Source organism: Monodelphis domestica, chromosome 1 (assembly GCF_027887165.1).
Source record: "Monodelphis domestica isolate mMonDom1 chromosome 1, mMonDom1.pri, whole genome shotgun sequence".
In the NCBI taxonomy this organism is placed as follows: Eukaryota; Metazoa; Chordata; class Mammalia; order Didelphimorphia; family Didelphidae; genus Monodelphis; species Monodelphis domestica.
This window is the reverse complement of record NC_077227.1, coordinates 41,370,619-41,396,549: the sequence shown is the minus strand read 5'-3', so window position 1 is coordinate 41,396,549 and position 25,931 is coordinate 41,370,619. Positions and strand designations below refer to the sequence as shown.

At 40.7% G+C, this 25,931-nt stretch overlaps 1 protein-coding gene across 2 annotated transcripts in view; it reads left to right on the top strand.

The window, feature by feature from the left end:
• The window catches only part of ALOX5 (arachidonate 5-lipoxygenase), a 70,387-nt gene that overhangs the window by 14,619 nt on the left and 29,837 nt on the right, over window positions 1-25,931 (top strand). For both annotated transcript variants that reach the window (XM_007478074.3, XM_001364218.3), the window contains exons 3-4: window positions 397-478; window positions 7,908-8,030. In XM_007478074.3, coding sequence (XP_007478136.2) covers window positions 397-478; window positions 7,908-8,030 — 205 coding nt within the window. The remainder of the gene's footprint in view (window positions 1-396; window positions 479-7,907; window positions 8,031-25,931) is intronic.

Here is a 25,931-nt window from a genome sequence, read left to right as displayed (position 1 = left end):
ATCAAGAGTGGGAGAGCTCCCTTCTCTCTCTTTTTTTAAACCCTTACCTTCTGTCTTAGAATCAATACTGTGTATTGGTTCCAAGGCAGAAGAGTGGTAAGGGCTAGGCAATAGGGTCAAGTGACTTGCCCAGGGTCACCCAGCTGGGAAGTGTCTGAGGCAAGATTTGTCCCTTCTCTTAATAACACCCACTTCCATGGTCATGCACCTCTTGGTCTCCTTATGGCTAGTGGTGCCAAAATTTAAGTCTGAGACCCAATCTGAAGATGGATCAGCCCTTGGTTTCCAATACTTCTTACAATAGGAATGGATGCTGTAGGACTTCCAATTCTTTCTACAGATTGGTAATTCCCTCTGGTTCCTTTTACATTTGTTTTCTCTCCCTTTTTTTCATAGCAAAGCTGGCTAAGGATGACCAAATTCACCTCCTCAAGCAGCACAGACGCAAAGAACTAGAAACTCGACAGAAGCTCTATCGGTGAGTTATGAAGGGCATAAAACAATTTAATGGTGCAATGCTGGTTGACAAATTAGATTTTGCAGATGAGCAGATGTCCAGGCGATAAAATGCCCTTGCACACAGCTTCTTTGACCATTTCTGCTTTTGGGTTACCATGGAGTGAGCCCAGAGTGGCTGACTTACTCTTTGCCCCTTTTCTCATCTCATATCTCACCACTGGATAGATGAAGAGACGGGGATCCAGCAGAACTAAGGAACAACTGTGTTGGCTCCTAGGAGGGGTAAAGGCAGCCCTGGCCTTGAGGTAGGGCAGGCCTTGGATTCCTCAGACCTGCTTGGCTTAAAGTGGGCCAGCTCTTTTCCCTGAGATCAGACTGGCTAGAGGAAAAGGAATTTTTGTCTGTGGCAAGAAATGGATGGGCGAGTCGCTACCTCATCCTTTGCCCAAGCTCTCTTTTTATCTCAGCTAAAATTAGAACTATTTAGCTCTGCTGTGGACAAGTGATTCATTTATGGGCCCAGATTGCTGTTACAGCCCCTACATGCCACTGTGGCAAACAGCTGTTGGGCTGGCAAACGGGAAGTTGCCCCTGGGAGAGGCTCCCCAGAACCCTTTCAGAAGAGGGTGGGGAAAGACTGGTGCTCCATTACATGAGTTGACTTTGTTTCATCAAAAGAACTTAGGGTATCCCAGAGGAAGGTAGAGATAGACAAAGTTGATTATGGTCTGCATGAGATCATGGGCCTAGAGCAGAAAGGACCCTGGGCACACCTAGTATGACCTCATCTGATAGATAGGAATATTAGGGGAGAGCAACCCAATTGGTGAAGGGCCTCAACCATGCCATGCAAAGAGTGGTGGAAGTGAAGAGGAGAAGGAAGACTTGGAAGGGAGGGGATTAAAATCATAGAACATTAGAGTTGGAGGGGACCTCTGAGGCCATCCAGTCCAGGGATTTTGAACCCTTTTTGTGTTGTGGAAATCTTTGGCAGACTGGTGAAGTCTATGTACTTCTTCTCACAATAATATTTTTAGATGCATAAAATAGATGTGTAAGTTTACAAATGAAACAAATTAAATAGAAATACAGCTATCAGATTTTAAAAAACAAAACAAACACTTCACAGTCCACAGGTTAAGAACTCCTTGATCTGGTACAACCGTAACCTGAAAAAGACTTCTCTAACAGATTCAGTGGTTGCTCAAAGTCTTTGATGTCTTTGATTCTGGCTTGGCTTGGTCTTTCCTCCATGCCCCACTGTGGCTGCCTCTCCGGTACTGTATTGCTCTTTTCCTCTGGCCTTCTAAACTGAGTCAGACTTCCTGGAAATGATACCAGCTAGCACTTTGGCCCTTCTGGGGGTAGAGTGATATCCTGACCATCCTTGGATTTCTCCTATCTGCCCTGACTGACAGGATAAAATGGATCCTGCTTCATTTCAACTCAGTGGCTTTCTACTGTTCAGCAGTCAGGCAGAACCCATGGCCAAAATGCTGTCCTCTAGCCAAGCTCCAAATGGCAACAGTGAAAAACCTTTCTGGGCTACCATATGTGTCTACTCTTTGGCTGTGGTAGCTAATGCCCCTGCCTTCCCCCGAATTGTTTGCTCGGTGGCTCAATCATGCTTCAGCTCTTTCCATTTCTGTGACTCAGAAAGACGGGCACCTCATTTGTAGTGATTGCCCTTATTTAGATGAACATGCAGGAATTGATAAGATGGTGGGCAACCCACGTGGTGAAAAGCCTCAAGACCATACTACGCAGAGACTGATGGTTAGGCTGAAGAGAGGACTTTTAAAGAGGGACAGTCACAGCTGGCGAAACCCAGGAGGGAAAGCCTTGTCCCCAAAAGAATCACTACAGTATATAGGACAATTTCCTAGTGATGGGAAACCCACTACCTCCCACAGAAGCCCATTTCTCTTTGGGATAGTTCTCTATTTTTCTTTCTTTCTTTCTTTCTTTCTTTCTTTCTTTCTTTCTTTCTTTCTTTCTTTCTTTCTTTCTTTCTTTCTTTCTTTCTTTCTTTCTTTCTTTCTTCCTTTCTTTCTTTCTTTCTTTCTTTCTTTCTTTCTTTCTTTCTTTCTTTCTTTCTTTCTTTCTTTCTTTCTTTCTTTCTTTCTTTCTTTCTTTCTTTCTTTCTTTCTTTCTTTCTTTCTTTCTTTCTTTCTTTCTTTCTTTCTCTCTCTCTCTCTCTCTCTCTCTCTCTTTCTTTCTCTCTTTCTTTCTTTCTTTTTCTTTCTTTCTTTTTCTTATAATTTTTGCTGATTTTCTGCTATTTTAGGATTCAAATTTTCTTCCTTCCCCAAGGTAGTAAATACTCTGATCTAGGTTATACCAGTGCTCTCATCTAATACACAGCTCCTTATTGTTCATATCATGCTAGAGGACACATGTCACACATATGATAAAAATCTTCTGAAGGAAATAAAGTGGAAGATGGTATGCTTTGATCTGTAGCATTCTTTGCTGTGGATAGTGTTTTTCATCACGAGTGTTGGGAAGATCTTACTGAAATCAGCCACCTTATTGCAGCCTCTGCTCATCACTCCAAGTTCTGTCTTCTACAGCATGGAAGAACATGTCTAAGCCCTCTCCCACATGACTGTGCTTCATGTACTCAGAGATATCTGTGAGGTCCTAGCTCTACCATCCAGCCCTCCCCGAGCATGGAGAGAAATCCCCGCTTCCTTCCACTGATCCTTGTATGCAGGATGGTGCAGTGGAAAACCAATTGGATTTTGAGTCAGAGGACTGAGTCTTGAATCTTCCTCTGCCGGGTCCTAACTGTGTGACTAGATACAAGTTATTCAACTGCCCAATATCTCAGGTAGCTCCACAGGACTGCCAGTGACAGGCAGGTGGGGCTGATCTGCCTCAGCGGAAGGGAGAAGTTCCCCAAAGGAGTACCCTACAGCAAGGTACTTGGAGCCCAGTCCTCCTCCCACAAAAATGCCCTTTGAGGCATATTTTAATCCTTGATCTCAGCCATGATGATACTTCTAAGGCTCAATTTGCCTCCTTCTTTTGGAATCTCTCTTTCCTCTTACTTGCCACACATACTCTCCACATTGCTGAGGCTTTTTGTGGATTTTATTTCCGGTGAATTTCTGAGCCTCTTTATTGCTCCTCATGCCCGTACGTGTCCATTTTAGTACTGTCTCTACAAATCTGGGACTACCTGAGAACCAAACACGTGGGTGTTTTTTAGCCCCAAACTCCCATCATTTGCTACTAAGCTTTGCTACTCTTTAAGATGTAAGTATCACAGAACCGTACAATCTCAGAAACAGAAGGGACGTAAAGGCTGTCTCTTTTAGTTCAACCCACCCCCCCACAACGATCCTCTCTATTATAACATAGCCAACAAGATCTAGGACTTCCAATGAGGGTAACTCATTCCTTCCCAAAGCAAGTCCTTCGTTATTGTTGTTGTTGTTCCATAATTCTATTTGTGTCCAACTCTTCCTGACCCCATTTGGGGTTTTCTTGGCAAAGACACTAGAGTGGTTTTATCATTTCCTTCTCAGGCTCATTTTATAGCTGCAGGCAGGCTTAAGTGACTTGCCCAGGGTCACCCAGCTAGAAAGTGGCTGAGGCTGGATTTGAACTCAGGTCTTCCTGACTCCGATCTGGGCAATCTATCCACTGCACCATTTAGCTGCCCCCCAAAAAGCCAGTTTGCTTCCCTTTTATTAGTAGTTTTCAGCTTCCACCCATTGTGTCCAGTTTTGCTTTCTAGAACCAAATATAAGATGTTTTAACTCTTTTCTCTTTGGAAGCCCATCAAAAACCTGATGCCAGAGATTATGAGCTCCCCGTGTTCTTCTTCCGGCTAAACATTCCTGGTTCCTTCAACCAATAGCCCAGTGGCATGATTTGAACAAGACTGCTGACACCCAAACCATTAGACCCAGGGCCTTTACTGCCTTTCCTGAAAACCCAGGACTCCTAGATTGGCACGAACCTCAAGCATCTCCTTATGTGAACATACCAAAGAACGTTTTTCCTCTGCTCTGGCCTCTCTCCTTTTAGCTACATCCCCCTCCGTTTTCAGACATTGCCTTCAGGTTGTTGGGTTTTTTTTTCTTCTTCCTACTTTCAGTTGCTTCCTCTTTGAATTGTTTGCTTACCACACTCTGTTTCCTTCTTTCCACTTGGGTCATTATTCAGGAAGCCCTGAATTTTGCACTGTTTGCAAAATATTTTCTTTAAAAAAATCCTTAACTCTGGATGTTCATATAGTGCTTTGAAATAAAGTAAGGGCTCAGGAGATGAGGGTGATAGATGAAGAGCCTGGTCTGGAGGCAGGAGGTCCTGGGTTCAAATCTGACCTCAGACCCTTCCCAGTTGTGTGAACCTGGGCAAGTCACTTCACCCCCATTGCCCAGCCCTTACCACTCTTCTGCCTTGGAACCAATACACAGAATTGATTCTAAGACGGAAGGTATGGGTTTAAAAAAATCTGAGGAGAAGCAGTTTAAGGACAAACTTTCCATATGACAGATCTAAGAAACAAACACTCCTACACACCGAAAACCATTGATTTTTCTCTTACTGGATTTATTATTTTATTAATAGAAGAAACTCCCAATAAGAAACTTCTACTAATTCAAAGCGATACGTGCTCCTGAACTTCTAGTCTTAGAGAATCATAGGGTGGAGAGGGGTAGGTGACTTGCTCAGGGTCACACAGCTAAGATGTGTCAAAGGTGAGCCTTGAGCCCATTCTGACCCTAAAATCAGTTCTTTATCTCCCATGTCAGGCTGCTTCTCTGGCCATTCATTAACCCCATAAAAGCCTCTTTCCCCCTAATGTGTAATAATTTACATTCTTAGAGGAGATAGCCTCCTCTAACAGAAAACACATTGGCCTTAGAGTCATGAGAGCTGAGTTCTAATCCTGATTTTGTTATTTACTACCTGTGTCAGTTTGGGCAAGTCACTTGGATTGGCCAAAACCACTGGGAATGTTTAGGCTGAAGAAGAGAACACTTTGTGGGAGTGGGGAGGGGAAACTGTCCATTCTTCAACAGGTAGCGAGTTCCTCATTACTGAAGGACTCCAAATAAATGCGAGGCGGCTACTTGTCAGGGATGTCATAAAGGGTAGGTTTGTTCGGATAGGATTTGGGCCACGTGATTGCTGAAGCTACTTCCAGTTCTTAGATTCTATGGTTCCGGATGCATGTTCTTCCTGAGTTTGTGCCTCTAAGCATTATATTTGGGAGGAGAATCAACTGCCATCAGTCAGCGTCGTTCTCTCAGGGTAAAATGTAACTCTAAGGATGCATAAAGTCAATACAAGGGGAGGCACAAGCAGCTGTGGATGGGGAGAGAGTGCTCAGGAAGGGAGCTGAGCCTTGAAGGAAACGAGCTTCTAAAGGAAGAGATGAGGAGGGAGTGCATTCCAGGCAGCCTTTTCAAGTAATTTGGCTGGAAAAGAGACAGACAGACAGACAGAGACAGAGACAGAGAGACAAAGAGAGAGGATATAGGAGAGACATATAACTTGACGTAGTAGTAGTCAAATTTTAATGCCCAAGTTAAAAAAGTATCTGAATCCAGATTTGAACCCAAGACCTCCCATTTCTTTTTTTTTTTAACCCTTACCTTCCATCTTGGAGCCAATTTGGCTCCAAGGCAGAAGAGTGGTAAGGGCTAGGCAATGGGGGGTGAAGGGATTTGTCCAGGGTTACACAGCTAGGAAATGGCTGAGGTCAGATTTGAACCCAGGACCTCCAGTCTCTAGGCCTGGTTCTCAATCCACTGAGCTACCCAGCTGCCCCTCCTCCCATTTCTAGGTCATCCAATCCACTGAGCAAAGGGTGGGATTTTTTTTTTTAATGAGGGGGCTGAGCACATTGAAGGTATTAGAGACATAATCTGTATATAGAAAGAGGCTGAAGATTAGAGAGAAGGGGATGATTCTGGAAAAGAAGGGAGGACTCAAAGGCATGTCAAAGGACAATGAAACAGAGAAGGGTCATCTCATTTTCAGAGACTAGAGGAAACAAGGAGAGGAAAGGGGATGATAGCAAGGGATTTTGAGATGAAAAGAGAGAGAACTCACACCAATTGTCCTCAATTTTCTCAGGAAAGTGAGAGGCAAAGGCTCCCACAGAGGTGGGGAGGGCTATGGCAAGATTAAAAAAGAGAAAAGAAGGATTGGGGGTGGGCAGCTGAGTAGCTCAGTGGATAGAGCCCCAGGCCTAGAGATGGGAGGTCCTGGGTTCAAATCTGATCTCAGATACATCCCAGCTGTGTGACCTTGGGCAAGTCACTTGACCCCCATTGCCTAGCTCTTACCTCTCTTCTGCCTTGGAACCAATACACAGTATTGATTCTAAGATGGAAGGTAAGGGTTTAAAAATAAGAAAGAAAGTAGTATTAGAAAGCCTTTTGTGGGGAGTGACTCCAGGAATCAAACGGGGGGAGGACTGCTTTGCTGCTGTAAGAGACGAGCTGACTTCAGTCAATTAACTAATTAATGGATCATTAATCTACGCAGTTAACACATCAAGCTCGCCCGGTTCAGGAGCAGATGCACAGGTGCAGAGAAGGCGAATAATTCTGTGCAGGCTAAAGCTCCGAGCTGCAGTTGTAAAGAGGATGTTTGAATTGGCTAACTCTCGATTCAAGGTTGGGGATGGAAGGAAGGAAAGTCAGAGCAGGGGGAATGGCCTGAGAAATTCTGAGAAGGAGGGATGGACATGGTCACCCCGACAATTGGGGTGACGAGAATGAGGAACTGGAGAAAGATGGCGCGATAGGAAGCCGTGACCGTGTAGTCAAGTGTCAGAACTTTACATGAAGAGTCTTGGTGGGTACAAACATCTGTGGCTGAGAGTGAGATATAGTCTGTGACGATGATGGCTAGATGAGATTGAAGAATGGGAGGTTAGGGAGCTTCAGAGAATAGCGACGTGGCTACTGGAGTTCCAGAGTGGAATGGCAGGACTTGGGGAGGAGAGGAAGACAGGGAGCCAGTCCTGAACTTGAGAAAGGAAGGAGAACAACCTCAGGGCTGGTACACAACCACCACCATTATCTACATTAGCTAGGAAATAGAAATACTGTGACCAATACAAGCACTATAAAATAAGGCTAAAAAAGGTGGCTTGGAGCCAGATTGCGAAGGATTTTACATCCCAATTTTTGGATCTTAGAGGTACTAGGGAGCCACTGGAGTTTATTGAGTATTGGAGTGATATAGGCAGAGCTGTGGCGCATATCAGTTTCATTCTTTTGATCAGTAACTTCTTTTTTTTTTTAACCTTCGCCTTCTGCTTTAGAATCAATACTGCGTATTGGTTCTAAGGTAGAAGAGTGGAGAGGGCTAAGCAATGGGGGTTAAGTGACTTGCCCAGGATCACCCAGCTAGGAAGTGTCCAGATTAGTAGTTTCTCTTGAAATTTCCTACAGTCTTTTCTTCTTCCTTCACAGGTGGATGGAGTGGAACCCTGGATTTCCCCTAAGCATCGATGCCAAATGTCATAGCGATTTACCACGCGACATCCAGTTTGATAGCGAGAAAGGGGTGGACTTTGTTCTAAACTACTCCAAAGCGTAAGTCTGTGAGCATCTAAGAGCTTGACAATAGCAACTAAGAACTGCAAGCCCAGGGAGCAGCAGATTCCTTTTTATTTACCCCTGATTGGCTTTTGGAGTCAGCTGAACTAGCCTAAGCCTGCCTTTAGGAAGCATGATGCTGGTAGATTGGTTCTCAGGTCTGTAAGAATCCAGATTCCCTCAATGCTTGGCTAGCAAGGCTGAGCCTTCAAAAGCACCATCTCAGAATAACGGAAAAGAGATTCTGGCCTCCGCCGAAAGGCAGCATGAGCTCATGCTGCTGCGGTACCATGTGTCTGTCCTCTCTGGTTTTTGTACTAAATTGATCTGTCGATTGCTAAAGGAGAACTGCTCTTGCTCTCTAGCTTTTACATCCCTTGCATTTCTAGCGTGCCCCCTTTTCCTTCCCCTCTCCGACAGCCATCCAGTAAAACAAGGAATAAAAAAAGGGCAAGAAGCATTTCTTGAGCAACTGGCTACATGCCAAGTACTGGGCTAAGTGGGGGAATACAAATAATACAACCCGAAAGAAGGCTAGTTCCTGCCATGGAGAAGCTTCCATTCTCATAGGGAGAGGCAACATGTAAAAGGGAATGGAACATTGGGGGGGATTACTGTCAAATTCTGGAGAGCAGCATGGCTGGCCTGGACCCATCCCCAAATAGAGGACCCCAAAGGCCCTCCCCAGTGAGAGAAGGGCATGGCTATTCTAGGATAAGAACAGAGGAAGTTCCACAGGGAGAAGGAAACTGAGTTGTGGTGGCCAAGTCCATGGTGAGGGGAAAGGGAGCAAAACCAAACATCACACCACCAAACCCAACATTGTGTAGAGTGTTCCACATCCACATCATTGTTCCACATTCCACAGAGTTCATCTCTGCAAAGGAAGGGGGCAGGAGCGTTCTTCTGCCTTGGATTTGGGACCCACCATGCTTGGCCCTTGCCATTCTGTTTCTGTGGTTTTCTGTTGGACTTTCCAGTTATCGTGATGGATGATGTTTTCCTGGTTCTGCTTACATCACTCTGCATCAATTCATGAAATCTGTAAGATATTTTAAATGATTAGTTAAGCACGTTGGTGCTTCTTTAGGGTTGGGTTGGTTTTTTTTTTTTTATCAAATCACTTCCTGATAAGCCATAATCCCTCTAAATTCTCAGAAGAGACTGACAAATCAACTGTGGCTGTTTGCAACATTGCAACATTCCCCACCCATCCTGGGCAAGAGATGTCCACAGCACCCAGCCATGATGTGTGGCCTTCTTAGCCACTAGGGATGGTTCTCTTCTGATCCTCTTCTCCAACTCTTGAGTAACAATCTCAGAAGCCTCGGAGATAGAATTCGCCCCTCTCCACCAGGCTCCATCTAAATGATGCCAAACATCTGAAAGCTGGAGGAAAAAATCAGTCCCACAGTTTCTGTGATAACCCAGTTCTCCTGACCTTGCCCTAGGAGGCTGGGTCTGAGGACTCCTGCCAGGGACACTCGACATCACTACCATTACTTGGGCCACATGATGCCCTTTACTGGGAACTCCTCCACTTGGTCACATCTGGACAGAACCACATAGATGACTAGGTTTTCCCTTCCCCAGGAGCTGAAATCCATGCTCAGATTTCTTGGCTCTGAATCTGTATTCCCAAGTCCCAGGGCTCAGTGAGATTGTGTAAGAGATTGTGAACTACTTTTATATAGTTTGTTTTTTTTTAATATGCATAATTTAGCAAGCTAGTGACAAAATTGCTTCATTGTGCTGCTTTCTGCTCTTGTTTTTTACTTTAAATGCAGTTTAAAAATGAATTTTTTTATATCTTTTGTTTTCACAACACCTGCATTTCCCAGTTCCACCTTATCCCCATCCCCCTCCCATCAAGGAGAGGAATTATAACAAAAAAGGGAAAAAATAACAGTTCACCAAAAGTAAGCAATATATTAAAAAGTCTTCAGAGTTTCAAAGTGCAAAGTAGCAGAGAGGTATGCCTTCTCAGATCTCTTCTTTGGGGCCAAGATTTTTGCTTACGATACTTTTGAGGCACTAGTGTTGAACGCACTTCTTTCTCTCCTCCTACTATCTTCCTTATAAAGAGGAGAAATGAACAGAAAGAAAAGTATAATGGAATAGGACAGAGGGAAATATAGTTAACAATCATAACTGTGAATGTGAATGGGATGAATTCACACAGAAAATGAAAGAGGACAGCAGAATGGAATAAAAGGCAAGATCCAACAATATGTTTTTTAAGAAACAGATGTGTGACCCTGGGCAAGTCACTTAACCCCCATTGCCTAGCCCTTACTACTCTTCTACCTTGAAACCAATACACAGTATTGATTACAAGATGGAAGGTAAGGGTTTAAAAAAAAAAGGAAACAGAAATAGAAAGATGCACACAGAGTTAAAATAAGGGGCTGGAGCAAAATTTCTTGTGCCTTAGCTGATGTGTAAAACAAAAGGCAGGATAGCAATCATAATCTCAAACAAAGTGACAGCAAAAATGAACTTAATTATAAGAGACAAAACTACATTTTCCTGAAACCATAGACAACGAATTGATAGTAATATTGAACATATATGCACCAAGTGGCATAGCATCCAAATACTTAAAAGAAAAGTTAAAATGAGTTTTAGAGAAAAAGAGATAATAAAACTATAGTAATGAAAGACTTTGGTTCCACCCTGCCCCCAGATCTAGAACAATTTAGCCAAAAAAAAAATAAAATAAAGAAAGGAAAAAAGCAAAATAGAATTTTATATAAATTAGATATGTAGAAAAATTTAGCCAAAAAAATAAAGAAAAAAAGCAAAATAGAATTTTATATAAATTAGATATGATGGGCCTCTGAAAAATACTGAATGAAAATATAAAAGAATACAAAAATTTCTTAGCTGTACATGACACCTTTACAAAAATTGACCATTACTTAGGACATAAAGATTTCATAGACAAATATAGAAAAGCAGGGATATTAAACACATTTATTATAGATCACAGGCAATAAAAATTATATTCAATAAAGGGCCACTGATAAAATAATTAAAGTTGATTAGAGACTAAAGAACTTAATTCTAAAGAATAGATGGAGGGGGCAGCTGGGTAGCTCAGTGGATTGAGAGCCAGGCCTAGAAACGGGAGGTCCTAGGTTCAAATCTGGCTTCAGACACTTCCCAGCTGTGTGACCCTGGGCAAGTCACTTGATCCCCATTGCCTACCCCCTACCACTCTTCTGCCTTGAAATCAATACACAGTATTGACTCCAAGACAGAAGGTAAGGGTTTTTAAAAAAAGAATAGATGGGTCAAAGAACAAATCACAGAAACAATCAACAAATGTCATTAAAAATAGTGATAGCAATGAAATAACATGCTAAAATTTCTAAGTTGCAGCCAAACTAGCGCTTCAGGAAAAATTTATATTGCTAAACAATTTCATCAGAGTGAAAGAAAAAAAATCAATAAACTGAGAATACAGCTAAAAATAACCTAGAAAACTAACAAATTACCGCCCCCCCCAATAGACATCAAAATCCTGAAACTCAAGGAGGATATTAATTTAAAAATCTATTAATTAAAACCAGGAGCTGGATTTTTTTAGTGGGGAGGGAGGAATTAACCATTAGCTAATTTGATTTAAAAAAGAAAAAGATCTGTAGAGGAAAGAAGAGAAAGTAGCCAAGGACAAACTGAGTTTAGGAAGAAGTAGGGCAAGACAAAAATAAACTAGGAGTTTAATAAATTGAATTTGTTAAAAAACAAACAAACATCTAACTCATGGGAACCCCGAGTTACTTTCTTACATTTAATCCAGAAAACTTGGCATTGTTTAGCCAAACTTGGTTTTGATGTGTTTGAGACCATAATAAATAGTTTTTAAGGGGGCCTTCGGAGAGACTATTATATAATGAAACTGGATGTCCTAATTGGCGATACTGACCTATATCTGGTCAACCTCAGTTCCTGTCATGCTCTTTTATCCTGACCTCTTCCCACTCCTCTTTCTCTTTGTGCTCTGGGAGCCATAATCAAATCAATAGTATGACATTCCCATTCCTTCTGGAAAGAATTTGTCAATGGATTGCCCAATGGCTCCACTCACTATCCCGGTGGCTCCCCAGACCAAAACTCTCTTCTTTGGCCCCAATGCCCTGTGTGTGTTGTCTTCCCTCTAATAGAATATAAGCTTTTTGAGGGCAAACTTAACTTGCTTTTGTGTTTGTATGCATTAAAGTCTTTTCCATTCATTTAATTATTCATTCATCCGTAGAGCACAGAAAGTGATCAAGAGAATGTTATCCTTGGCAGAGAGAGGCTCTTGGGCTCTTATTATATATGCTCTGATTTCTGGGCACTTAGCCATGGTACACCTGGTGGTCCTTGAGGTTCCTCTCATGAGTATTAACTTCACTCTGGAGCACATTGCAGGTGTGCCCTGGCGCCATGCTAGCTCCGAGATGTTTTGCCAGTTGGTTCATGGACGGGTCTACGTCTGAGGTATTCCCTGTGGTAGAGGACACCATTGGAAATAGTGGAGGAATAGAGAAGTTCCTCTACTAGATGGCCTCTAAAACCTTACAGCATAGAAGCTCCTCAAGGAGAAAGTCATTTAATTTGGGGGCTTTTTATTCTGAGCACATAGTAAATGTTTCATACCTACAAAGTGATCGATTATCTTAAAATTCACTCTCAAAGACCAGAATTAATGGTGCTCTTTTGGCCACACCTCATGAAGCATTGTTTTAGCTCCTATCTTTGTGGTGGAACTGAGCTCATGACCAGAAGTTCCTTTTTTTGAGATCCACAATGATGTATCTGACTTGGAGTCTTGGCATCTTCCGCCTCCACTGTCCTTCCAGACAACAGGCTGTGGTTTTATGGTCCCTGAGCCTTTACCTTCTTGTTTTTATTGGCTGGCATTCTGTTCCAAAGGGATGTTAGAGAACACCACCTTCCTTCTGTGGAGTGGTTTCTACCACAGATGAAGTCACCGAATCACAGTCTGGGAGTTTGGGGGAGCCCCAATCTTGTACTGAATCCGTCTTTTCTTTAATGTGGTGGGCAAACACTCATCCATTCTGTGCTTGAGCACTTCTAGGGAGAAAAGACCCACTGTGTTGTTAAGATCAATGCCTAGGAGTCACCGGACTTGAGTTCAAATCCCACCTCTTTGGGCTTCAGTTTTCTCATCTTTAAGATGAGGTGGTTGGTCTAGAGAGCCTCTGAGGACCCTTACAGCTCTAGACCTGGGATCCTGTGATTTTTCCTTCATAAGGTTGCCCATTTTATTCTAGAGCAGCTCTATTTGTTTAGAATTGTTTTCCCTATTTTAAGACAAAGTCTTCCTCTTGGCAGCTCTTTCCTGCACTCCATCCCCATCACCTTAATTCCCTTTGCAAGCAGAAATAATTCAATCTACGGCCATAGGTTCAGAGATTTTGGATATCATCTAGTCCAGCCTTCTTATTTTATAGAAGAACCATCTCCATCCCAGAGAGGCTAAGTTACTTTCCCTAGGTCACTCAGATAATAATGGTAGAGTAGGGATTAGGATCCAGGCCCCACCCTCACCTCCAGATTTAACCCTCAGTTTCCTTGGGCTCTGCCTTCAAGCAATTCACAGCCTAGTAGGGGAGATGACAAACACACAGGTAGGGACAGAGTACTGAAGGAGTCCAGGGGTCTCAGCCAGTTAAGGATGATGCAGGGAAAGTTCTTTAAAGAGATGACTTTGGAGCTAGAATTGAGGGACAGACAATTTTGGCAAGTGGATCTGGGGAAAGGAGAGCAGAGACAGGGGAGGAGAGCACGTCTGGGAAAGCCAGAAATAATGGAATTCTAGAATATTAAAACTAGAAAGACCTTAGAGATCCTTTGCTGCAAATCTCCCACTTTCAAATATTCTTTTTAACCTGATGATCATTTCTGGAAACTCCTCCATCCTTTCTCTGCTTTTCCCTCTTGTCCTCCATATTAAACTCTCCCTTGAAGCAAAGAGAAACTAAGCACCATCCACTGAAATGGTAACCATATATGACAATGTAGACAGCATCCTATTGCAGAAGTCCCCCACATCTCTACCTTGAGGGAGCAGGGGGAATAGACCTCCCATGTTATCTATAAGGAACTAAGCCTCAGAGGTAAGTGACATACCCAAGATCACATAGAGGTTTTTGGACACTTTTGTGCAGATCCTAAAGTTTGGTTGGGGTATGGGATGCATTAGTGGGAGATAGGAATCGCAGAAGAATGGGCAGAGATAGCAGAAGTTATTTTTATCATCATCATCATCATCATCATCATCATCATCATCATCATCATCATCTAGCCCTACTTCCTTCCTGAAGTCTGTGTCTCATATAGAACATTCCAAATTATCAGCCAGCCAGACTCAAGACCTCTAGTGATGGCAAACTCACTACATTCCAAGGCAACTGATTCCAATTTCTATACAATCCCAATTGTTAAAAATTTCTTCCTCTTATTCAGTCAAAATCTGCCTCTCTGGTGCTTCCATCCATTGGTCCTACTTTGGCTTTTTGGGCTAAACAGAGTAAGTTTAATGCTTCTTTGACAATCCAGGGGTGTACTGGTAAACATACACTATTTTCAAGCTCAAAAAAGGTGTATGAAGCATACCTTTAAGTTTAATCATCAATATTAAACTTCTCTCTATCATTCTCCTCAGACTAGACAATCAAGAAAATAATAAAACAAGCCCTAATTTGTGGAATTGCCCATTTCTCAGGCTTAAATGCTCACGCTGAAAGTTTAGCCGTCAACTGTTACGAGCACATTTATGCTCCCTCCAGGACATCCCTGCCAACCCTTTAAATATAAGAGCATAGAGCATCTCCTTGAACTTTAACAGCTCCCTTCTTCCCTCTCACCCAGGACTTCTCACCTCAGATCATAGATCTAGAGCTGGAGGAGATCCTATAAGCCCTTTAGTTCAACCTCCCCATTTTACAGATGAGGAAACAAAAGCCTAGGGAGATGAAGTGATGCCCCAGGTCACACTGCATCAGAGGTAGGATTGACACCTATTTCCCTTCTTCTTTTGAGTAACTGCATCTGATCTCTTACCATCCCAGTGACCCAGCTTTCAGTGTATTCTATCTTATCGATGTGCTTCCTAGACTGGCTCCTAGACTCAAGATGAAATCCAGCTAGGGCAGAGCCCAGCACGATCCAGCTCCCTTGTCTAGACAGTCAGAAGATGTGGATTCTAATTCCAATTCATTTACTTGCTAGCATGTACCTGGTGACCCTGGTCTTGTCTGGGCTTCAGGTTGCTCATCTGTAAAATGAGGAATTGGATTAGATTGGATTGGATGAATTGGATGTCTTCTGAGATCCCACTTTCAGCTCCAAATCAATATTTTCCCCCCAGAACTGATACTTTTTTTGTTGTTTTTAAACACTTACTTTCCATCTTGGAACCAATAGAGTATTGGTTCGTCCAGGACAGAAGAGTGATAAGGGCTAGGCAATGGGGGTTAAATGACTTGCACAGGGTCACACAGCAAAGAAGTATCTGAGTTCAGATTTGAACCCAGGACCTCCCATCTCTGGACTGGCCTTCAATCCACTGAGCTTCCTAGCTGCCCTCAAACCATTATTGTTTTAATATTTTATTTTTTTCTTCAATTACATAAAAACATTTTAACCTTTCCCTTCCACTCCCCTAAATGTCAGACAATCTGAAATAGATTTTACATGTGCAATAATATAAAACCTTTTTCCGTATTAATCATTTTCTGAAAGAGAATCAATGATTTTTCAAGAGAAAATGTTTCTTTTTTATCTGCCATATCCTAGTCTTAATTCTTGTTGGACTTGGAGGTTCACCAACCTCCTTCCCCTTTCCAGACGTTTTTTTCCCACATAAACTCAGTTCAGTAAACATTTCTTAAGTGCCAGACCCTGGAGATAAAAGACAAAAAAATGAAATAGTCCCTGCCCTCAAGGAGCTTATAGTCTATTAGTATAAAAGGACAGACACTCTCTCCATGTCTACCTTCTCTGTACTTAAATGATTAACTTTTTCAAGCCCAAGTGCCAAGGGTAGCACTTTTCTCTTCCTCAGACTTAATTTGGTTCTTCCTATCGGTTTTTTTTTCACTTAGTCCTTCCTCTAAAAATAGGAAGTAGAAGGACCCACCTCAGACGAGGGGTCTGGCGTAAGGAGGATCGAGGCTCAGAGGGGACCTTTAGGCAGTGGGCAGTGGAGATCCATCAAGTCATGCAGGTTAGAGCATGCTGACCTGGCAAAGCCTGCTTGTGCCCTGGCCATAAACCACATGGGCAACCTTTTCTTCATTGAGCGTAAATTTAGAGTCAGTTATGTCCTGGTGACACCCAGAGGGGAGGGGGGTGGCGATTTGGTTTTCCTGACCACGTCCAACTGTCCGGTACCTGGTTACAGTGAGTCAGCAAGGCTGATAAGACAACACAGCCCACAAAGGGAAGTTGAGCAAAATGATCTTCTTTCTCAAGGTGGGAGGACATTGCAGAAGTCTGTGTATCTGGAGATCCAGCCAGATAGCTCCTCACCACACAGGCTGACCGATTTGAACCTTAAGTCAAGTTTGATGGCGTAAAAACACCTCCAAAAAGCAAACTCTAATAAGGCGGAGAGAGCCTTGTTTCCATTCCCATTTGAGCTGCTCAGCATTGCTAGAGAAAGACATGGAGTTAGGATGATTTCATCCACTTTAAATTTAGTTCACATCATCTCATTTGGGCTTTCCCAGCTGCCCCACAGCCCTTCTATTCTCCTGCTAGCCACTCCAGCACCTAGTAGGTGCTTTGTGAATTCCTGATGACTCAGCTCCCTTTCTTTCCATGTTTCCATGATTTATTTTTTTTTCCCTCCTCTCTTCCATCCCCCCTCCCAAAGCCAACAAGCAATTCCACTGGGTTGTAGGAATGTTATAATGCCGATTTCCATATTATTCACTTTTGCAATAGAGCGATCTTTTAAAACCAAAACTCCAAGTCATAAACCCATATAAACAAGTGATCAGTCATGTGTTTTTCTTCTGTTTAATTTTATAACTTTTAAATAGCATAATTATCATTTTAAAAAGTATTGGCAAAGCACTGTTTACAAACCATCATTTTAATAATATGATCTAGAATTACGCTAGGAGTTGAAGTCAAATTCACAGGCTTATAGTTTACAGATGCCATTTTCATTCTTGTCATCTTGTGGGGGGCATTTAAAGACATCAGTTCAGCAGTCAAACTCACCACATTCCTTTAGTACATTAAGATGAGGCTCCTTAAATTCCTCAAGGACAGCCAGGTGTCCCCTTCCTATCTCCTTACCTTTCTATGCCGCTCCCAACAGCTCTTTTTCTGACTTGGTCTGGTTCACCGTCCCTTGGGCAATTTGGTAGCCCCTTCCCCCTAGAAGCTCAACAAATTTATGTTGAACTTAATGCAGATGCCTGATGGTCTTAGACCACTTCAGCAAAGAACTCCAGAGCTCAAGAGAATGATCAGCCTCAGTCTCCCCGATCATAGGGATACTAGATGGGTACCACCACACCTGGTTTTTCTACATTTTCATTCTTGAGAGTCTCCCTGCCCTCATCCTTTTTAAGTTCACTTCCCCTGGAGTTTTAGCAGTTGGGATCCTACCTCTGCTTTCCCTTCAGCCCATAGAATAAGCCTTCTCAAAGCCTAGGATGCATATTAAAATATCTCCAACTTTCCATTTATTCTCTCATGAATTTTAACTTGCTCTCAAGGTCCCCAACCATTTCTTCTTCAGTAACCAGTTTCTACCTGATCATAATCAGGGCCAAAATAGTAGTTCCCCTTGTGATTTCCTCTACCTTTTGAAGAATTGGGCTGTAGGAAGATTTAAGACAACAGCAACAATAGCTAGAATATCATGTACAATTGAGTAAGTCCATCTGAGAGTTACAAAACAAGGTAACTATGGGAAGTCTAAACAGGAAACTCACTCTGAGCTTATGATCCTGGTCCCTTGGGTAGATGACAGAAATAGGAAACTTGGTGGTTGAGGGGGAGATAGATATGGTGAAGATAATGAGTTGGTTAAGATTTGTACATACTAGAGTTTGAAACAGCTAGGTAGTAGCGAGGATAGAGTGCTGAGCTTGGAGTTAGGATGAACTGAATTCATATTAAACTTCAGGTACTTACTAGTTATGTCACTTGGAGCAAGCTTGTTCACCTTTGTCTGCCTCAGTTTCCTCAACTGCAAAATGGGGATAATGATAGCACCTACCTCTCAGGATTGTCACGAGGTTCAGGTGAGATAATATTTATAGTGTGCTTGGCACACAGAGTATAGATCCGTGTCAATAAATTTCTAATAGGCATTTGGAAATATAAGACTAGAAGTCTGGGGAGAAATGGGTCTAGAGGTAAAAATTTGGGAGCCATCCACAGAAGGGTTATAGCTGAGATCATGGGAGCAAATAAGATTGCCTGTAGATAGAGTGTATATAGAGGAAAGGACCTACTATTTACAATGTTCTCCTGGTTCTGCTTATTTTGTTCTCCATCAGTTCATGTAGGAATTTCTAGCTCTTTCTGAAATCACCCTGTTCATCAATAGTATTCCATTACCATCATATAACACAATTTGTTCAGCCATTCCCCAATTTATGGACATTCCCTCAATTTCCAATTCTTTGATGTCACAAAAAGAGAAGTTATAAATATTTTTGTTCAACTATGTCCTTTCCCCCTTTATTAGATCTTTTTGGGATACAACCTAGTAGTGGTATTACAAGATCAAAAACCCATTTATTCCTATGCTTTCTACTGTTTTTAATAGGAATGGGTAATGTATTTTGTTGAAGGCTTTTTCTGCATCTATTGAGATCATTGTTTTATAGTCCTTTGGACATAATTCCAAATTGCTCTCCAGAATAGTTGGATCAGTTCACAACTCCACCAACACTGCATTAGTGTCCGCCATTTTGCCACATCTCCTACAACATTTATTTCTTTCCTTTATTGTCATATTGGCCAATCTGATAGGTGTGAGGTGGCTCCTCAGAATGGTTTTAATTTGAATTTTCTAATTAAGAGTGACTTAGAACATTTTTCATATAACTATTGATATAATTTCATATAATTTTTCATATAATAATAATTCATATAATCTGAAAACTGCTTACTCATATCCTTTGGCCATTTGGCAATTGGGGAATGGCTTGTATTCTTATAAATTTGCCTTAGTTCTCTATCAATTTGAGAAATGAGACTTTTATCAGAGAAATTTATTATAAATTTTCACCTAGTTGTTCCCCTTCTAATATAATTTACATTGATTTTGTTCGTATAAAACTTTTTAAATTTAATATAGTCAAAATTATTCATTTTACATCTTGTAATTGTTCTCTGTTTTGTTTGGTCATAAATTCTTCCCTTCTTCAATGATCTAACAGATAAATTGTTCTGTGTTGTTCTACTTTACTTATAGTATCACCCATTATATCTAAATCATATTCCCATTTTGATCTTATCTTGGTATAAGTTATGAAATATTGGTCTATACTTAGTTTCTGCCATACCGTTTTCTAGTTTTCCCTGCAGTTTTGCCAAATAATGAGTTTTTTATCTAAGCTGGAATCTTTTGACTTATTAAACACTAGATTGCTGAGGCCATTTACCCCTAATGTGATTTATCCATTGATCTACCATTCTATCTCTTAGCCAGTACCAGATTGTTTTGATGATTACTGCTTTATAGTACAATTTGAGATCTGTTACTGTAAGACCATCATACTTCCCTTTTTTCATCTTTGATATTTTTTATCTTTTGTAGTTCCAATGAATTTTATTTTTTCTAGTTCTATAAAATAGTTTTTTCATCATTTGATTGGTAGGGCACTGTATAGTCATTTTTATTATTTTAGCTTGGCCTACCCATGAGCAGTTAATGTTTTTTTCCAATTGTTTAGATCTAACTTTATTTGTGTGAAAAATGTTTTGTAATTGTGTTCATATAATTCCTGTTTTATCTTGGCAAATAGATCCCCAAGTCTCTTATATTGTTTAGAGTGATTTTAAATGAAATTTCTCTATCTCTTGCTGCTGAACTTTGTTGGTAATATGTGGAAAAGTTGATGATTTATGTGGGTTTATTTTGTATCCTGCAACTTTGCTAAAGTTATTAATTATTTCAACTTGGTTTTTAGTTGATTCTCTAGGATTCTCTAAGTATACCGTCATATCATCCACATAAAATGATAGTTTAGTCAACTTAATTCATTCAATTTCTTTTTCTTCTCTTATTGCTAAAGTTAGCATTTCTAGTACAATATTAAATAATAGTGGTAATAATGGGCATCTTTGCTTCATCCCTGATCTTATTGGGAAGACTTCTAACTTTATTATAGATGATACACCTGATTGTTTTAGATAGATAATCCTTATTATTTTGAAGAAAGGCCTGTTTATTGCTTTCTAGTGCTTTTAGTAGGATTAGATGTTATATTTTGTTGAAGGCTTTTTCTGCATCCATTTAGATAATCATGATTTCTGTTACTTTGGCTATTGATATGGTCAATTATGCTGATAGTTTTCCTAATATTAAACCAGTCTTATATTCGTGGTATAAATCCCACCTGGTCATAATAAATAATCCTTATGATATATTACTGTAGTCTCTTTGCTAGTATTTTATTTAAGATTTTTGCATTAATATTCATTAAGGAAATTGATCTGTGATTTTCTTTTTCTGTTTTTGGTCTTCCTGGCTTAGGTATCAGCATCATATTTGTGTCATAAAAAGAATTTTATAGGACTCCTTCTTTGCTTATTTTGCTAAATACTTTGTATATTATTGGGATTAATTGTTCTTTAAATGTTTGGTAGAATTCACTTATGAATCCATCTGCTTTGGAGATTTTTTCTTAGGAAGTTTATTGACAACTTATTCAATTTCTTTTTCTGAGATGGGATTACTAAGTATTCTATTTCCTCTTTTGTTAGTCTGCAATTAATCTGGCAATTTTCATAAATATTCATCCATTTCACCTAGGTTGACAGATTTATTTTCATATAATTGGACAAAATAGCTCCTAATGATTGCTTTAATTTTCTCTTCTATGGTGGTAAATTTATCCTTTTCAATTTTGATACTGCTGATTTGATTTTCTTTCCTTTCTTAAAATCAAATTAGTCAATGCCCTATCTATTTTGTTTTTTTTTAATAAAACTAACTCCTAGTCATATTTATTAGTTCAATGGTTCTCTTTCAATTTTGTCAATTTCGCCTTTGATTTTTCCAATTTAGTCTTTAATTGGGGATTTTTAATTTATTATTTTTCTAGTCTTTTTTTGAGGGGGGGGTTTTCAGGTCCAATTCATTGAACTGTTTTTCTCTATTTTATTGTTGTAATTATTTAGAGAAATAAAATTTCCCCTAAATTTGCTTTATACTGCTTTGGCTGAATACCATAAATTTTGATATGCTGTCTCCTCATTGTCATTTTCCTGAATGAAATTATTGTTTCTACAATTCGTTCTTTAACCCACCCTTTTTTTTAGCAGTAGATTGTTTAGATTCAAATTAATTTTTTACTTTTCTTTCCATGGACCCATAATGATTATAATTTTTATTGCATTGTGATTTTTTAAAAAAGGATGCATTTGTTACTTCTGCTTTTCTGCATTTGGCTGTGAAGTTTTTAGTGCCCTAATACATGGTCAATTTTTTTATTCTCAATTTTCTCTAGAGATCTGTTAGTTCGAACTTTTTAAAAAATTTATTCATTTCCTTCACTTCTTTCTTGTTTATTTTTTGTTTGATTTATCTAGATCTGAAAGGAGGATGTTTAGGGCTCCCACTAATATTGTTTTACTGTATATTTTTTCCTGGAGTTCATCAAATTTTTCCTTTAAAAAAATTGGAGGCTATATTATTTGGTGCATATATGTTTAAAATTGATATTATGTCATTATCTATGATAGCGGTTCTCAACCTCTCAATTTGTAGCAATGAGAATACACAATGCATATCAGGTATTTACATTCCGAATCATAACTGTAGCAAAATTACAGTTTTGAAGTAGCCACCAAAATAATTTTTTGGTTTGGGGTCACTGCAACATGAGGAACTGTATTGCGGGGTCATGGCATTAGAAAGGTTGAGAACCACTGAATTCTATGATTTCTTTTAGAAAGATGTAATTTCCTTCCTTATCTGTTTTAATTAGATCTATTTTTGCTTTAGTTTTGTCTGAGATCTCCTGCTTTATCTTACTTCATATGATGCACAATAAAATCTTCTCTTACCTTTACTCTGTGTGTATCTCTCTGCCTCAGATGTGTTTCTTATAAACACCATATTGTAGTATTTTGGCTTTTAATCCACTCTGCTGTTTCCTTTAAAGAGGTGAGTTCATCCCATTTACGTTTGCAGTTATGATTACCATATGTGGATTCCCTTCCATTTTATTTCCCTTTTTTGATCCTGCACTTTCTCTTTTCACTGTGTCCCTCCAAATAAGTGCTTTGATTTTAATCACTCCCCCCAATACCCCCTCCCTTATATTACTGCCCTCCCCACCTCCCCCTTCTTATTCCCCTCCTACTTCTCTCTAATATGAGATAGGATTCTGTACCCCAATGAGTCTTGTTATTATTTTCTCTCGTAGTCAATCCCAATAAGAGTAAGGTTTAAACATTGCCAGTCACTATCCTCATCCTCCCCTACACTGAAATAGTTTTTTTCCCCTTAACTCTTTAGGTGATATAATTTACCCCATTTTACCTCTTTCTTCCCTTTTTCTCTGAGGGCAATCCTCTTTTTCATCCCTTCATTTTTGGGGGGCATATCATATTCTAAACCATTTATTCCTGTACTTTCTGTATATATATATATATATATATACTCATTTTTGTTTGTTTTAAAAAAAGAGACCTCAGTGTGTTCTACGATTTATCCCTATGAACTGAATGAAAGAATAGTGTGGATTGAGTTTAGTTCTTAAATAATGAGTCATTATGAAGATGAAGGCAGAGACATGTTAAAAAAATCAAGAGATCTTAGTGGACTGCAAACCCAAAGTATGTCGATAGTGTGATGTCTGTTAAAAAAAGTTTAATGCATTGACAGACATACTTCTGTCCTGTTGTACTATATGTATTCTGGTCAGATCATCTGGATACCTTCTGAAGAAAACCAACCACAATAGTGGGAGGCTTCAAGATTGAATCCTATAAAAAAAATCAATAAAATCAATTTCAAAAAATCAAATTCTATGAAAGTTGGTGAGAAAAGAAACTTAGGAGGCCCAGAATAATTTTTACCTAGTATTTGAAGGGCTGTCATATGGGTGAGAGATAAGATTTGATCTGCTGAGCCAGAGCAGGTACAAATAGAAGCAATGGATGGAAAGTACAGCTAGGCAAATGTAAAGAAAAGCTTCCTAATAATTAGAGCTGCCCATGAATGAAATGAACTGCCATGGATGGTAGTGATATGCCATTTACTGGAAGTTTTCAGATTTCCTTGGCTTCAGTGACCCCTTTGTTGGGTTTATTGTATAGTCACTTCTTATATAGGTTTAGGTATAGGTCGGACTCAATGGTGGCCATTGAGGTTACATTCAGCTCTTTGATGCCGTGTCTGGTCCTGAGTACCTTCTGATCGTTAGCACTTTTCTGTCCCACTAAGGCTAACTATAAAAAATGTGCTTTGGCACAATTCTGAAAATGGGTGTCAAAATGTGTTCATGACAATTTCCAGTCTTCTAGGGAAGGTCATTCCCCATCCCTTGGTACCCAGCCCTGTTCCATGTCTAGAGGACCTTGCTTTAAGTTAGCTGTCAGTTAACTTTCATTAAGGTCAAGTACCTTCCATGAATTAAATGAAAGACTTAAACCACTGAAAATCTTAGAGAATCAGAGAGCAGCCCAAATGTTCTCCCTCTTCCCACTTCTGTCTCTTGGAATCCTTTGCTTTTGTCCTAGATCCATGGAGTTGTTTCTGAGGGTTGGGGAGTTGATTAGGTTCTTCTTCCCATTCCTCAATATTTAACAGCAAATGGATAATTACATTACAAACTGTTTTGTGGCAAGTACCAGTAAAAGGTAAAAGCAAGAGCTCAGTCCACTTATTCTAGTGGATTTTATTGAAGGGTGTGAGTTATTGAAAGATCTAAGCTGCAGCTGGCTTACTGTAGATAAATGGCGGCTACAAAGGGTGTCCAAAGCTTCTTTGGGTATTGCCAGTCCTTCCTGGTTCACTGCTACGTTTCTACCTCCTTTCTGGCTCATACCAAGGTTCTGGACCTGGCCTGGGTTTTCCCTTTTCCCTCTAGGCTTTCTCTCTTCTCCAGATGCTTTTGAAGATTGGAGCACCCATTGGCCATGGCCAGATGCTTGAGGTTGGACAGTCTTTTCTACACTCACAATGGGTCTTTGGGGCAGTTTGATCTTTGTTGGCCTTAAACATGGGCACCTATGGGCTGGGGTGGAACCCCTGGCTCCTCATTAACCTAAAAATGACAAACCATTGGTATCCTTATCTCCAGAGGAGAAATTCGCTCAGCAAGGGCACTGCCCGTGATCCTGGTAATGACTGACCAGAGGTTCTGAGAAGTGGCTGGGCGGGAGGGCAGCCAAACCTTTTGCAGAAGTTACAGAGAACGTGACCTTTAGCATGTAACCTGGTGACTGTGCTGCAGAGGAATCTGTTGTCTCTTAACATGTGAGAGAGACAGAGACAGGGAGGAGAGAGACAGAAACAGAGAGTGTGAAGGAAGGGGGGTGAAAGAGACAGACAGAGAGAGAGAGAGAAAGAGAGAGAAAAACAGAGAGAGGGGGAGGGAGAGGGAGAGAGACAGAGACAGAGACAGAGACAGAGAGTGTGAAGGAAGGGGGTTGAAAGAGACAGAGAGAGATAGAGAGAGAAAGAGAGAGAAAAACAGAGAGGGGGGAGGGGGAGGGAGAGAGACAGAGACAGAGACAGAAACAGAGAGTGTGAAGGGGGGGTGAAAGAGACAGACAGAGAGAGATAGAGAGAGAAAGAGAGAAACAGAGACAGAGAGAGAAACAGACAGAGAGACAGAGAGAGGAGAGGAGAGAGAGAGAATAAGCTGAGCTTTGATATTCATGTTTCTTCCACTCCAGGGGCCTGCCTTGGCAGCTTCAATAGAAAATAAGTAACAATAATTCTGAGGCAAAAAAATGATAAGGGCTAGGCAATGGGGGTTAAGTGACTTGCCCAGGGTCACACAGCTAGGAAGTGTCTGAAGCTAGCTTTGAACCAGAACCTCCTTTCTTCAGGCTTGGCTCTCAATCCACTGAAACAACCTGCTGCCCCTTTCAAATGGCATTTTTTTTTTAAAAGAACTTTAAGGTTTCCTAAGCCCTTCACACAGGCTATCTGATTTTATCTTCATGACAACCCTGTAAATAGTGGGTATTATTATCCCAATTTACAAACAGGGACACTGAGGCTCAGAATGGTTAAGTGACTTGCCCAGGGTCATACAGTTAATAAGCATCTGAGGCAGTATTTAAACTTAGGTCTTATTGGCTCTAAGTCTAGTGCCACTTGAGTTACCCCTAACTACCTATGGACAAAAGTTACCCTGATTCTCTTGCTCCCGCCCTACTAAAGTCCTGCCCTCTAGAAATTACCTTGTCCTTAATTATCTTGTATTCCCCTTCTCTCTCCCTCCCTCCCTCCTTCTCTCCTTCCCTCTCTACCTCTCTCCCCTCTCTTTCTCCCTTTCTCTCTCCCTTTCTGCCCCCTCTCTTCCTCCCCCCCCCATGTGTTATCTCTGGCCCAAGCTGCTATGCCCCCCTTGCTTATCCTCCCCCACATACTGTACTCTCTGGCCCTAGCCTTGCCCCTTTTCCTCTTCTATAGAACTGTGATGGATTTGCCTCCTCCTCTTCCCT